Raw genomic sequence first — 11533 nt, forward strand, 5'->3', positions numbered from 1 at the left:
GATGAAGACTTAGATTAAGATTAAGAATTAAGAATAAAGATTGATATAAAGATTAAGATTAAAATTAAGTTTAAGATAAAATTAGGTGAATATTAAGAATTAAAACTAGAGTGAGGTTAAGTTATATATAAGTATTCAGATTTAGATTAAGTTTAGCTCCTGAATTCAGTGTCTGGTACGTGTAGCATCAAATAATGAAAACGAATTTTTGAAATTAAATTTCTGTGCGCTCGGTTGGGTGTAAGACCAATCAGCGATGAAATAAACAAGCTACAGGATCAACGAGCTGTTATTTGAAATTGAAAGGAAAGCGAAAGAAGAAGGGGGGGGATGGCGGGTGAAGTTGGGCAGACTTATGAATAAGATTCCGAATAAGACTAAGATTGAAATTAAAATTAAGATTAAGACAATATTAAGATTAAGATTAAGATTAAGACAAGATATGAAGATGCAGATTAATATTACATAAGTTTAAGATTAAGAATTAAGATTAAGATTGAGATGAAAATGAAGATGAATAACATAAGATTAACATTCAGATTAATATTTTGATTAAGAGTAAGTTTAGGTTAGTCTTAATATTTAGATTAGGATTAAGAATTAAGAATAACATTATCTAAGATTAATATGAAGACGAAGTTTAAAATTGAGATTAAAGTTAAGATTAAGGGCCAGTTTTTCAGTGCACGGCGGTGGTTTGAAACTTAGTTTAAACGCCCAAAGTGGTTGGTTTAAACTAAGATTAGTCAATCAAATGTCAACGAGCTGTTCATTTTAAACTCAGTTTACGTAATCTGAGTATAAACTGCTGCTTCTTACTAAGCAGACGAAACTAGAAGGGAACTTGAAAGCATGCAACTTCGACAGTGGTACAGCAAGCTTTGCCTAACCCGACGAAATGCAATAAACGGGGTGTCTATTACATTCGGGTACTGACTATTTTCGAGCAAATTAATAAATTAAAAAAAAAAAACGATTTAGAGGTGTAGGCAGCTATCGATAGTACAATATAATAAATATGATAAAGTTCCATCCTTCTTTTGTCAGACAGTTTTATTTTTGTTTTTCGTCAGTTATTTAATTTAAAATTTCTCTATTGTTTTATAAAATATCGAAAATGTCCAAATGTCATTCCACTGGTCATTGGATGCGCTATGAGGCCAACATGCCTACACCAAAATCTATTACACATGAAAGTCTGGAGGCTGGACGAAAAATGGCATCAAACTTACGCATAATCGCTCGTAAGCAACTCAACTTTCAATCGTATCCGATGAATGATTTCCGATTTGATCTGCTGCAATTGGATAAACCTAAAGAGTTTCAAAATATTTCCACATACAATCGCGATTACATCGCGCCACATCCACCGAAATGTAGTCCGAAAAATGTACATGACGTAGAGTCACCAGATCCACTTTTTAATCGAAGGGCTGTTAATGAGTTCGAAATGGTGCCATGGTCGGACACCAAGTTCATGGACGACAAATTGTTCAATGTTTCCGAGCAGCGAAAAAGAATCAATTTCTTTAGGCAATTACGAAATCGTAGTTTTCAATTTGAGTAAAACGAGTAGAAGGAAGGAAATGCTAGACCGGAACGTGCACATGTGTACATACAAACGTACATACATATGTAATAGGTACTTACAAACGTGCATGCATTACAAATAAAACTTAAGCGGAATAAATGAAATTTATTTAACGCTAATTACCTGTCTTATTAAAGGATTATCCGCATGCTGGCTGATTTAATACAGTTTTTCTGAGCGATTTTGCTTTTGGAAATTGCAAAGGAACGATTTCACTTCGGCAAAGCCCCACACCGAAACACATTTACACACAAGTTGGTTTTACAATTGGGATGCCCACTATAGTAATAAAAGTTGGTATCGCTTATTTTCTTTGCATTAAATACCAAGAAAGTAATCTGAATTCACTATATCATTAATTTTTAACTCTAGTGACTCGCTTGCATACGAATTTTGTTCGATAAAGCGCGAAACTGGCATTTTGTAAGCAAAGCGACTCTGTATTTACGCTTCCGCGACTATAGCGCCGTCTGCTGGTAGTATATACGTAGCGCATTTCCAAGATGTGTTTAATGAGCACACATGGTTGCATTGTGCGGTCTCTAAAAAATCGAGGTTTTGCTTTGTCCTGAAAAAAACGCTCGTCGACTCACGCTTGGATAACACGTGCTAACAGTGGTTTTCATTATTATATTAAACATAAGAATTATTTTAATACATAAAATTTTATTTACAGAGATCGTATAACGGAAAAATCGCCGTCCCTCCAGTCAACTCAGTGCTATCAATACTAATTTTAATAAAACTTCACTGCAACACTGTTTGTGTCGAGTGGGAAAAGTTTGTTTCGCTGGTTGACATTTTTCTTTTTGGGAATTTTGTTCGAAAACTGTAAAATTCTGGTTATTCGAGTGAAAATTGTTTAAACAAATACGATACGAGAGGAAAATAAAAACGTGTAAACCCACAACAATAGTTTGAACTTGCAGAAAAGGTCGTTGAAAAAAGTAAGTGAAATATTACAAACAAATCGACGCCATCGCAGAGCTAGGCGCAGTGGCGGAAAATTGAAGGAAAACTAAAAAAGTACACATACATTTTCCAATTGCCCATTTCCAAAGGCGGACAGACGAAAAGTGACGCTTTTAACACGGCGCAGGTTCGCTTTGTATTAAAAACGAGTGAGTGAGTGGTTGAGGGTGCAGCAAGCTGGCTGCGTGTGCGACCAAGGTGAAGGGAGCACGTATATCATAGAAAAATTGTAACTAGCCGTGTTGCACAAGACGAATCAACAAATAAAACACAGGAGCAAAACAAAGCAAGTGGAAAGTAAGAGCATTGACAGCATCATCAGCAATAGCAGCCAGCAAAAATCGAAAGTCATAGCCATGAGCTCGGTAAGTGTACTGCATCCCACATAACATGCAGCTGTTTACGTTGGTTATCATATTAAAAAAACACTCTTGTATACATTTCATGTTTGCTTCATTTTTCATGTGCTTGTGCAGATATCAAATGTGGAAAATTTGTCACCACAAACCATTCGTCAAGTAATGAAGGAAATGCAGCAGATCAGTGAAACACCATTGGAAGGCATAAAAATACAAATAAATGACGCTGATGTAACTGACATTCAAGCACTTATCGAGGGTCCAGGTGCGTACGAGAGCATACATATGTATAGTACTTAAATAGATACGCAATTTGTGGTTACTCCCGACCACTGCAACTACTTGAAATTTGAAGGAAACGTGACAAATAAGAAAAATCAATGCCACTTGCCCTTGAGACACAAATTGTGCGGCCTTGCCGAAATAATGCTCTAGTGCTGCGCTTGCAGTATTCCAATTTTCGAACATTTACATATTCTATTTATCTAAACTTATATTGCACACATTTTGTTGGGCTTTATAGAAATGCGTATAAATTAATATGTAGTTAATTTGTATATACACACATAGTTACGTATAGACTAAATTTATAATTTAATTGCAGCTGGCACGCCATATTCTGGTGGAGTTTTTCGTGTCAAGCTAACACTCGGAAAAGATTTTCCGCAATCACCGCCCAAAGCCTTTTTCCTAACAAAAATCTTCCACCCAAATGTGGCGGCCAATGGTGAAATTTGCGTTAACACATTAAAGAAGGATTGGAAACCAGATCTCGGTATTAAACATATATTGCTAACCATTAAATGCCTTCTTATTGTACCCAATGCGGAATCTGCGCTAAACGAAGAAGCTGGCAAATTGCTACTTGAACGTTATGATGATTATTCTCAGCGCGCTAAAATGATGACAGAGATTCATGCTCAGGTTAGTATTTTCATGTAATATTTAATTTTAAGATTTAGGGATAGGCCATAATAACATTTGCATCGGAATTCAAATTAAGCAGATCAAATATTATGTTTGTATTTTTTTATGACTATCTCTAAAGTTTTCACTAAAATAACCTGAACATAATCCATCTCTAATTTAATTTGCATTTCGTCGTATAAAGTACAAAACTGCGTAGGGTTGATGGATAAACATAAATAATAAATAAATATGAAATTTCAGCGTGATTAAAATTTTTTTAGAAACTTTACAGCACAAAAACAAATCGATTTAATAATTTCCCAAATATCTCTAGAACGGGGCGAGGAAATAATTTGAAAAAAATAACACATACACACATCAATATTATCTATAAAAAGAATTTTTTTTTTTTTTTTCTTGAAAAACTTTTAACACAAATTTTTTGATAAAAAAATAGTTTTTGAAAATATGGCATCACAAAAAAAAAATTAAAAAAATCACAATGGTAGCTCTGAGTATTGCGCAACATTTAAGTATAGTATTATGGGTACACTACAATAATTTGAGTTATGCATTTTTTTTTACACCGAAGTTGAGAAAAATGAGTGCATTACGAATTTACAAATTTTCTAAATTTTTTTTAGATTTTTTTTTGAGTATGCATATTTGTACGCGATTTTCTAGCCGGTTGAAACTTGCACTTCATTCGACTAAAATTATATGGTCTGCAAAACTACATACTCGAAAATTTCTTAGAAATTCTGAATAAAAAGTTGAAAAATTTAATGAAATTTGGAATTTTCGTGAACTTTATATAGGGTTTGAAATAGGGATGACAGTGACAAAAATACATCGATGTTTTTCCTTGATTCGATCCATCGAAATGTACATCGATATTTTTTGATGCATCGAAGGGCATACATCGATGCATCGATTTGCATAGGATTTTTCAGATAATGTTTCACAACAAAATATATTATTAGGAAAATTGTAGAAAATTTGAAATAAATTACTGCAACTGAGCTAATTGTGTTTCTAACGGAACTTCTTGCAGCCATTTAAATTGTTTGGCCGAAGTCACTTCTTGTTTTTGAACAATTGAAAAACTGGAATGACGGTTCAATGTACCGTAGATGTCAGTTTTCAAAAAACATGATGCATCGATGCATCGATACATCGACTATTTATACATCGAGTGGAAAATTTTCGATGCATCGAAGCAAAACATCCAATATTTTCGATGCATCGATGTTTTTCCGACATCCCTAGTGTGAAACCTTGATTTATATGGTTTAAATTATAGACCGAACTATATTTGCATAAATAATGGAAAAAAAAATTTTTCGTGGAAAAAATTGTGAATATTGCACTTTCATTTGTCGCCTGGTGTAACTTAAGTCTTTCTTTTGTAGAAGTTCTATCTTAACCGTAAGTTAGTTACCCCTGCCAGACTAAATTCGGTAACCCATTCGACTTATCATTTTAAATATATACATATGTACATACATATATCTAATTCTAACAAATTTCTTTCAGCCCGCTAAGGGGGCGGCTAGTGGTGATGTGAAAGATGATGATGGTCCCTCGTCTAAAAAACATGCCGTTGACAAAAAACTTCAAGATAAGAAAAAAGAGAAACTAATTAAGGAGAAGAAGCGCATGTTGAAGCGGTTATGAGGCGGTGGATGTAAACGAAATGAGCCTATCCTGCAGGCTGTAACACTTCAAGTCACCTTCGCGTTCAATTCTTAAAGAAAATTAAAATACATAAATGCAAACTAAGCCAAAACATCAACAAAATCAAGTGGCAAGTGCAAAAACAGCAGCAGTTATAATTAACAGTAAAAACAAATATTAAATTAACTATAACCCAGAAAAGTATTGAAAAGAGGTGTATGTGAGAAGACGAGCAGCAGCACTCTCAATAAATACCCATCAATAACCATAACAAGAAACTCCCTCCACACATAATATAAAGCAATCTCTGAAAAACCACGGTCTTTATTGGAAAATCTCGCAAAATGCTAATGTACAATGCTTCAATTTATAACTTCAGCTTACAAATGCAAATGCATTTTATTTTATATTCTTCGCTAGCACATCATACGTTAAATGGATTAATTATAAGGCACTTGGCGTTTTATTACTTGAATTTACTTAAATTTGGATTCGATACCGTAGACATCACAAGGAATTTTCCTTACTTAAGTCATCTTCGATGTCTTTACTTCTCTCTGAGTTTCTCCTTTACCAAATTAGTCAAAATAGTGTAATTGTTTTAAAAAAGCAAATTAAAAACGTAATACTAAGTTTTATTTTAGCATTAATTTATCTAATATTTGTATTGTTCTTAATTGCCTACCTACAAACTCAAAAGAGAAACTAAACCAAAACTAACTTAATGCTTATGCGCACTATGATACATGCACACCTCTATGAAGAAAAATAAAATAAAAAACAATTCAATAGTAATATAATTTTGAGCGCATTGCATAAGAAGGGAACGCGCGCTTACTTAAATACATAAATACATGCACAGGTGTTTACATACATAGAATTGCAAACAAAAATATTATGCATATAAGTATGTATGTAACACAGTGTGGACAGAAATGAGTACACGGTGATTTTTTTGAATATTTGCAAGGTTTTTAAAAAAAGGTAAATTTTTTTGTTATTTTTTCACAAAAAGATGGTTCAGGCTTTAATCAACACCATATAAATCAAACTTTAAAACTTTATACATATTCATTAAAATTTTTTTTCAAAACTAATGAAGTTTTAAAGTTCGACTTATATGGTTTTTGTTAAAACATAAATCATATTCTTATCAAAAAAATAAAAATAAAAAATAAATAACAAATTTGTACTTTAAAACTATTGCAAATATTTAACAAAAATCACCGTGTGCTCGTATTTGTTCGACCCACTACATGTGGTTTGTCTGTACGCTTGTACGATCGTTTCTTTGCAGCACATGGCGTATTTGCATTCGAATTGTATTCGCTTCACATTTCATTAAATATTATATTGCTATTTTTTGTATATACATACATATGTATGTACAACTGGTACTCGCCACAAATCGCCATCAAAAACACCCACATACATACTTATTGAAAGCATTCGTCGTTGGTTATACATATTATAGATACTTACATATATGCCTACTACTTATTACTAGATATTATTACTGATGAAGAAATATAAAAGCAAAAGAATCACCAAACAAACACCTTTCCGTGTACCAATTTAGCGTGTAGTATTCAGAAATAAAGAAGCAATTGTAAAAAAAAAAACTTCAAAATGCCAAACCACATTGTTCTTATAATTTCGATTTGATGATCATTGAGTATACTGGAATTTGTTACATGTCACAGTCTGCGGTGGATGCAGGAAGTAGCGACAATACATTTGCTCGCCTTTAATGAGTTTCTGCTAAAGTATGTGGGCGTGTAGAAGAACTTCATGAATTTTATAATTTTAATTTGATTCGGGAAACGTGCGCCTTATGTCCGAGTTTTTTCACTTGCTTTATTTTAGCCCTCATCGGTCCCCCCAAAAAAAATTTGTCGAATTGGTTCTTGTGTATACGCTCGTACACAAACAGATCTGCAAATTCTAATCAGATTTTTTAGAACAATTCTAAGCATATAGTTTTATAGCCCATTCATTTTTGGTATAACAAAATGCAAGTTTGAAGTTGCTAGAAAATCGCGTTGATTTTTAGCAATTTTTTTAGTTGAAGGCGTTTCTCATTTTTCTTCATACAAAAAACGATAGTCAAACATACTTTGTATGGAAGAACCTGCTAAATAGTTTTATTTCATTATTCGACCGCTTTACTTACATACATAAATATGTACATAAATTACTATTAATTACTCTATATCTTAGCGCTAAATGTTCTAAAACCATATTGACATGAGTACAAATACATACATATTTTATTTATATCTAACTGTGAAAATTTACGCGCTGCATTAGTTCTCAAATATGTTAATTGTCTTTGTTGTAATCGTCGCGTCACAGCAGCTCAACTCCAAAGTCAACATGGACTATTTCCTCTCTAATGTACATATGCACAAATGCACATATATGTATGTAGGAACAAAGCATACTATATACTACGTAAGTTTCGTAATAATTATTGAGCTGGTTTCAAGCAAAAAAAAAAGCAAATCTTTTGTTCAATGTGGGTTTACTTTTATTGTTAATTTTTTTATTTTTTCTATGTAGGCACACGAAAAACCAACAACCACAACACTTGACTTGCAACACCGTCATCATATCACTCAACGACTGTGTTGGACGGACACTTGTCATATGTTAATGTCTACTATGCACCTCCTGTGTTGGGGTGTGTGTGTGCGTGGCGCGCATTCTGCAGTGGATTATAAACCTTATTTTGTACTTTTTACATAGGTTTGTACATACATACATAGAAGTAGTGGTGGCAGTAGTATGTGCAAATTGACTCGCGCTAAATTTATGCTGTGCAAAATCGAATGGCTTACAAATGTTCTGTGTTATGTTAACGAAGCAGGCTGTTAAGGTGAGAAGGAAGTAACTACAATGCGAATATGTCGACATCTATATAAGTAAGTACACATTAGCACATACTTACATACATATTGTTTCGTGTATATATGTATGTACATAGAAACGTTAGGATTTTAGATATTTATTTTGCGATAATACTTAAATAAGATTAAAACATGTCTCACATGAAGAATAAACCGCAGTATTCACATACAAGTACAAAACTTCTTGCTTTTGAAAATAATACTCTGTATATGGGCCATTCCATTGTGACAGCTGGGACATTTTATTTTATTTTATTAGACATTCTGCTTTTGAGCATAGTAATATCGGAAGATAAAGATTATAACATATCGACGATTCAAAAACGCCCTATATCAGCACATTTTCCATACATTTTGAAGTGAGATAGAGCGTTCTTCAACCAAATTCTGAGATAGAGTGTTTTTCAATAAAATTCTGAAATAGGACGTTCTTGAAAAGTTTTTTGAGATAGGGCGAGATAGGTCGATCTTCCACTCAGCAGTCGATATTCATTGAATTAATAGCTTCTGCTCAATTTTACTGCAGAGTCACGATGGTTCGGTGCTCATGATACACCACACAGTTAGGAGATTCATTTAACTCGACAATGGCCCGAAAACCTTGAAACCTCGAAACTTTTCCAGACTCGAAAAACAACTGTCAAAAATTGGGTGAATGGCGCTTTTCGCGTGCCGCGAAAGCTTTCAAGACAAACTTGTCGCGAAAACACCCTCGAAAAGTAGTAATTCGTAAATTTTAGTGTGGCTTTTATATATTAATTTATACAATTAGACACGAAAATTTTTATTTCGTTTTCTACTTTTACATGGAATGACCCATATACACATACATATGTATGTATGTATGTACTTGCTAGCTTTTGCCGGCAGCTCCACCCGCGCGAATTTCGGTTTAACGTTACGATTTCAAATGTGACAAACAAATAATTTATATAACCGCAAATAAAAAACTAATTTAATTAAAAAAACTTATTTTCGCTAGGCTCCATTACATGTACCAAATTTGCGAAATAAGTATTTAAAACACTAAAAACTTAAAATTCGTAGTTAATCTTTATACTACATAAGTACTATCTATATTAATTTTTGTTTTTAATTATTTTTACAGTAGGCAATCCTTTACAAAAAAGGTGTCTGGGTATAGGCATATACGTACATACATATGTATGTACATACCACCACTTATTGTTTAACATTTTTTTTAGTTTAAACAGAATAAATTCATTGAGATTTGGGAAAGGTGGCAAATCTTTGTTGTAAAGGCGAAAGATATTCCATTAAATTTGATTTAAAAAAAGGGGCCCGATTATCAAAACTGTTTTCGTAATAAAGCATTCTTAAACATTTTTCGTATGACATCCACTTAGTAATTAGTCTGTTCCAATGCGAATCTGGTTTACAGGATTTAGTCAGAACTTACACCCAGCTACTTCACTGTACGGCAAAATCAACTTTTCATAGGTAAAACAGTGATTTCTCTGTTTTTCGAAGTTAGCCGCCGAAATCGAGATATGGGCCTTCGAAGTTCGAAATAAGACCTTTGGTAAAAAATTGTGTTTAATTATTGCATGTAAATAACTAAAAAACCTAAAAATATAGACTCACTCCTCCTTTTGCTCTTATTTAAATGGTATATAACTTTTATGTAAACTTATATTACAGGTGCTATAAGGGGCCAAAGTTCAGGTTTTCGAAAAATTAAACTCCTTATATTGCAAACAATTTTGAACTGATTAAAAATTTATATCGTTGTAAAGGTAATTAAGCCCCGTTTCTTCCGATTTGCATATTTGTATACTCGTATATAAAAATTTTAGAAAAAACACATTTAAATTAAAAAATTGTTTTTTTTATAAAGAAAAATATTTTAAGCAAAAAAAATACTAACAGTTTAAAAAAAAAATAGTATCGTTGTAAAGACGATTAAATCCCCTTTCTTCTGATATGCATATTTGTATACTTCGTACATAAAAATTTGAGAAAAAACACATTTTATGGAAAAAATACAAATTTTTCTCATAAAAAATATTTTAAACAAAAAAGATTACCAATTAGTAATACAATTGAATACTTTATCTAAATAAAACAGAAAATTACCTTTAATTTTTATATATAACCTGTTATGTAAAAAATCAAAAACCATGGTGTTTTTATATTTTTATATGCCTTAGGCTTTTGTTACATATAATTTTGCTTTCTTTTTAACAGGGCTGTGGGTGAACAAGAACGAATTAATGCTTAATACGCTAGCAATTATTTGTTTTATTTAAATACGGTATTCAATTGTATTACTAATAAGTAATTTTTCATTAATTTTTTTTATAAGAAAAAATTGGTGATTTTTCCTTTTAAGTGTTTTTTCTAAAATTTTTATTATGAAGTATACAAATATGCATATAAGAAGAAAGGGGGTTTGATCGCCTTTACAATGATGCCAACGTTTTAGTAATCTTCTTCTTTAAAATAATTTGTTTATACAAAAAAAAGGTATTTTTTCATTTAAATATTTTCCTTTCTGAAATTTTTATATACGAAGTATAAAAGTATGCATATCACAAGAAAGGGGATTAAATCACTTTTACAACGATATGATTTTTTTTAAAATCAGTTCAAAATTTTCTGAAATATTCAGTTTTTAATTTTTCGAAGATCTGACCTTTGACCTGTTATATAATCTTTCACAAAAAAATATATATACCATATAAATGAGAGCAAAAGGCGGACCACGTCTGTATATTTACTTTTTTTGCTTTTTACATGCAATAATTAAATAAAATTTTTTACCAAAGGTCCTATTTCGAATTTTGAAGGCCCATATCTCGATTTCGGAGGCTAACTTCTAAAAGCGGAGAAATTACTTTTTTTACTAATGACTCAATCTCTTAAAAAAAGTTGGTTTGGTCCAGTACCCAGCCGAGTGTGCTGTACAGTGCTTTGATGCAAGCAAATATTTTTTATTGAACCATTTATTTAGTTGTGCAAACGCATGCAATAAATTGTTTTTGATTTTGTCAGCTATTGGCAAATGTAAATATATGAGCAAACTTCACCGCTCTCCCTAAACATCTATGTACCTATGTATGTACCTTAATTTCTTATAAGATTTACTGCAAGCA

At 32.1% G+C, this 11533-nt stretch overlaps 2 protein-coding genes across 3 annotated transcripts; both read left to right on the top strand.

Annotated features, from left to right (window-relative positions):
- The first annotated feature begins 1117 nt into the window (after positions 1 to 1117).
- Positions 1118 to 1618, top strand: LOC108365977 (uncharacterized). The gene has a single exon (XM_017620222.1). The coding sequence runs from the start codon at positions 1118 to 1120 to the stop codon at positions 1565 to 1567; it is 450 nt and encodes a 149-aa protein (XP_017475711.1). The 3' UTR covers positions 1568 to 1618.
- A 1286-nt stretch (positions 1619 to 2904) lies between these two features.
- LOC108365975 (ubiquitin-conjugating enzyme E2 S) lies at positions 2905 to 6277 on the top strand. 2 transcript variants are annotated; one of them, XR_001848034.1, is made up of 5 exons: positions 2905 to 2928; positions 3040 to 3187; positions 3527 to 3846; positions 5368 to 5860; positions 5929 to 6277. XR_001848034.1 is itself a non-coding variant. In XM_017620220.1 (4 exons), the coding sequence occupies exons 1-4, from the start codon at positions 2920 to 2922 to the stop codon at positions 5506 to 5508; spliced, it is 618 nt and encodes a 205-aa protein (XP_017475709.1). In that variant the 5' UTR covers positions 2905 to 2919; the 3' UTR covers positions 5509 to 6277. The 2 variants fall into 2 exon arrangements, 1 of the variants encoding a protein (XP_017475709.1); XM_017620220.1 differs by having other exon boundaries at positions 5368 to 6277.
- Positions 6278 to 11533: the final 5256 nt, after the last annotated feature.

The sequence above is a fragment of the Rhagoletis zephyria genome, unplaced genomic scaffold (assembly GCF_001687245.7).
Source record: "Rhagoletis zephyria isolate East Lansing unplaced genomic scaffold, Rhagoletis_zephyria_1.1 Rzeph_scaffold_02089, whole genome shotgun sequence".
NCBI classification, from domain to species: Eukaryota; Metazoa; Arthropoda; class Insecta; order Diptera; family Tephritidae; genus Rhagoletis; species Rhagoletis zephyria.